We start from the raw sequence: 2,254 nt of genomic DNA, 5'->3' as shown, positions 1-2,254 counted from the left end.
TCCTCCCTCCCTCCCTCCCTCCCTCCCTCGCAGGTGCCAAGGGCACGCGCGCTTTTCCCCCGGGAGTGGTTCCTCCCCCACCCTCTGCCTCCACCACCAACGTGGCCAAGAAAGGAGGCGCTGCTGGGAAGACCGGCACAGATCCTGCCAAGGAGGAAAACGAGGGGCGGCTCCGGGGGGGAATGTAGACGCGTGGGGGCAGGGATTAGAGAGAAGAAGGAAGAAGGGGGCGGGAGTGTACATGTCAGGCTGTATACCGACGGCGAAGAATCAAGCACTGTTCGAAGAACAACCAACAAAGAGGTGACTCGCGATCAAAGTATAAGAAAAGCTTGAGGGTAGCACGGGATGGGTTGATGAATTGGGGGGGTCTACGAGGCAGGTCACACAAAGAAAGAGACGGGACACAACGGAGAAATCCGAAAAGAATATTAGGTAATGTGCATGGTAAAAAAGAATAGATGCATCGTGGAACGAAGGATTCGACGGCTGCTACCGAGGATCAAGGCCGTTTGAAACGGATTGCACGGATGGTTCAGACCAGCACTGTATAATTTCACCATGATCGGTCAAATCGAAAAGACTGCAACAAACAAGATAGATGTTATCACTTTCGTTCTTTGTGCGCCTCAAGTGTCATCTTCAATCTTCTGCCTTAAGTGATAGCTCAAGGCGGTACGGCGATGACGACAAATATCTGCAGCAGTTACCCCTTGCCAAACTTAATTAGCAATGCTGAATAGAAGTAGGTCTAACGTTGTCTTTTATGGCATTAAAAGGTTTTAAAACCGAGAGAAATGCACATGTCAGCAATTCGTGTAAGAGGACGTCGATTGGCCCATGGACTGAGCCCTCCATGTTTCATGGCCGCACTCCAAGGGAAAATGCGACCACGAACCAATGTCAAGCTTTTATGATAAGCCCTCTTTTCTTCCTTTTAGAGCTATCATGAGGGTACGTTCAGCAGGGATTTACTCGCAAAGAAATATGGTGTTTTTGTTGCCTAGCCCGTGGGCTATTGAACCTCCTCACTCCCTCCCTCCCCCAAAAAGTAATATGTGGCTCTTGACCGCTTGTCATGTCCGTACATTTCCCGATCCTGTGTAAATGCTGCAAGTAAATGTACGCGCAGGATCCATACATCTCCTGTACTCTCACAGCATTTTTTTGTTTCGGCGTGAACATGTCTCAAGGTTTTCAGCTTTGCTTTTCGAGAGAAAGCACATAGAAGCGATAAATGGGACGAGTGCTTTGTCATACGCCAGTGTGCGTTATCTCATCCAATAAGATGAGAATACCCACTCTTGTGACCTATGCACATCATTTTTCATACAGTTTCGAAAAGTATGGTATCAGGAGCGTCGAAAAAGAAAAAGAAAAAGGCAGCAGCAGCCCTTTCCCTTGCTGGCCCGACCTCCTCCCTCCTTAAAGCCGTATACACACACCTAGCCAACACACTGCATGCTCGGTTTGGCCTTGTATTAGTACAAAACGAGGAAAAAGGGCGCTATTGTTGCGCTCCTCCGCAGGGTTTTGAGCCCGGTCGAGTGCTTTTGGAGGAAGAAGCTTACATGTAAGTGCTGACCGTCTCCGCAGAGTACCTTTATAGTCGATGGAACGAGCGAAGGAGACGCTCCCATTTACGGTCCTATGCTTGTGTATACACAAAAATTTGGGACCGAACAGAGTGTCCACATTTTTTACATGTACAGATGGGGCAACGGGCACGCGGAGTGGTGTTTGGAGTGCGACACTCCCAGTCATGCGAGCCCGGCCTGCCCTCGGATCCGTGCGAGCTATCCTCCTTCCATTGTTCCTTTGCTGCCCGCAATCGAAAATTGGATGATGAAGGACCTAGAGCGGGTACAGAGCTTGGACCGGGCCAGGGCGTGGATCAAGGTAATGGAGAAGGATTGGAAGAAAAGGAGGGAGCGAGGGAGGGGGGCAGGGAGGGATGGAAGGAAAGTGAAGGCGGAGGAGGAGAATAGGAGACGTGCATGGAGGTGCCTGGGTTCAGAGAAGTGCGTCAAACAGCGTCCCATGGGAGGCCATGGGGGGCAGTGAAAATGGCGCGAAACAGGAACCTTGATGTAAGGCCCTCTCACCCACCAACACGACGCGACTCAGGCACTGATCCGCCTCCGTGCGGAAACGAAGGAGGGCATGGCAACGGAAAAGGAGAAAGAGAAAGAGGGCAGTGGATGGCTGGATCCACTTTGGGCGTTGACAGCTCGCAACCTCGAGCAGTGTCTGC

The 2,254-nt window shown here is 51.2% G+C and overlaps 1 protein-coding gene across 1 annotated transcript in view; it reads left to right on the top strand.

The window, feature by feature from the left end:
• Positions 1-1,461: 1,461 nt before the first annotated feature.
• NGA_0683900 (uncharacterized protein) overlaps positions 1,462-2,254 on the top strand; it is a gene marked incomplete at both ends in the record, with an annotated part of 1,203 nt that continues 410 nt past the window's right edge. Inside the window, 3 exon segments of the mRNA XM_005852596.1 lie at positions 1,462-1,468; positions 1,486-1,573; positions 1,713-1,899. Of these exon segments, the coding sequence (XP_005852658.1) occupies positions 1,462-1,468; positions 1,486-1,573; positions 1,713-1,899 (282 nt within the window).

The sequence above is a fragment of the Nannochloropsis gaditana genome (genome assembly GCF_000240725.1).
Source record: "Nannochloropsis gaditana CCMP526 unplaced genomic scaffold scaffold1062, whole genome shotgun sequence".
NCBI classification, from domain to species: domain Eukaryota; class Eustigmatophyceae; order Eustigmatales; family Monodopsidaceae; genus Microchloropsis; species Microchloropsis gaditana.
This window is presented reverse-complemented; position numbering and strand designations above follow the sequence as displayed.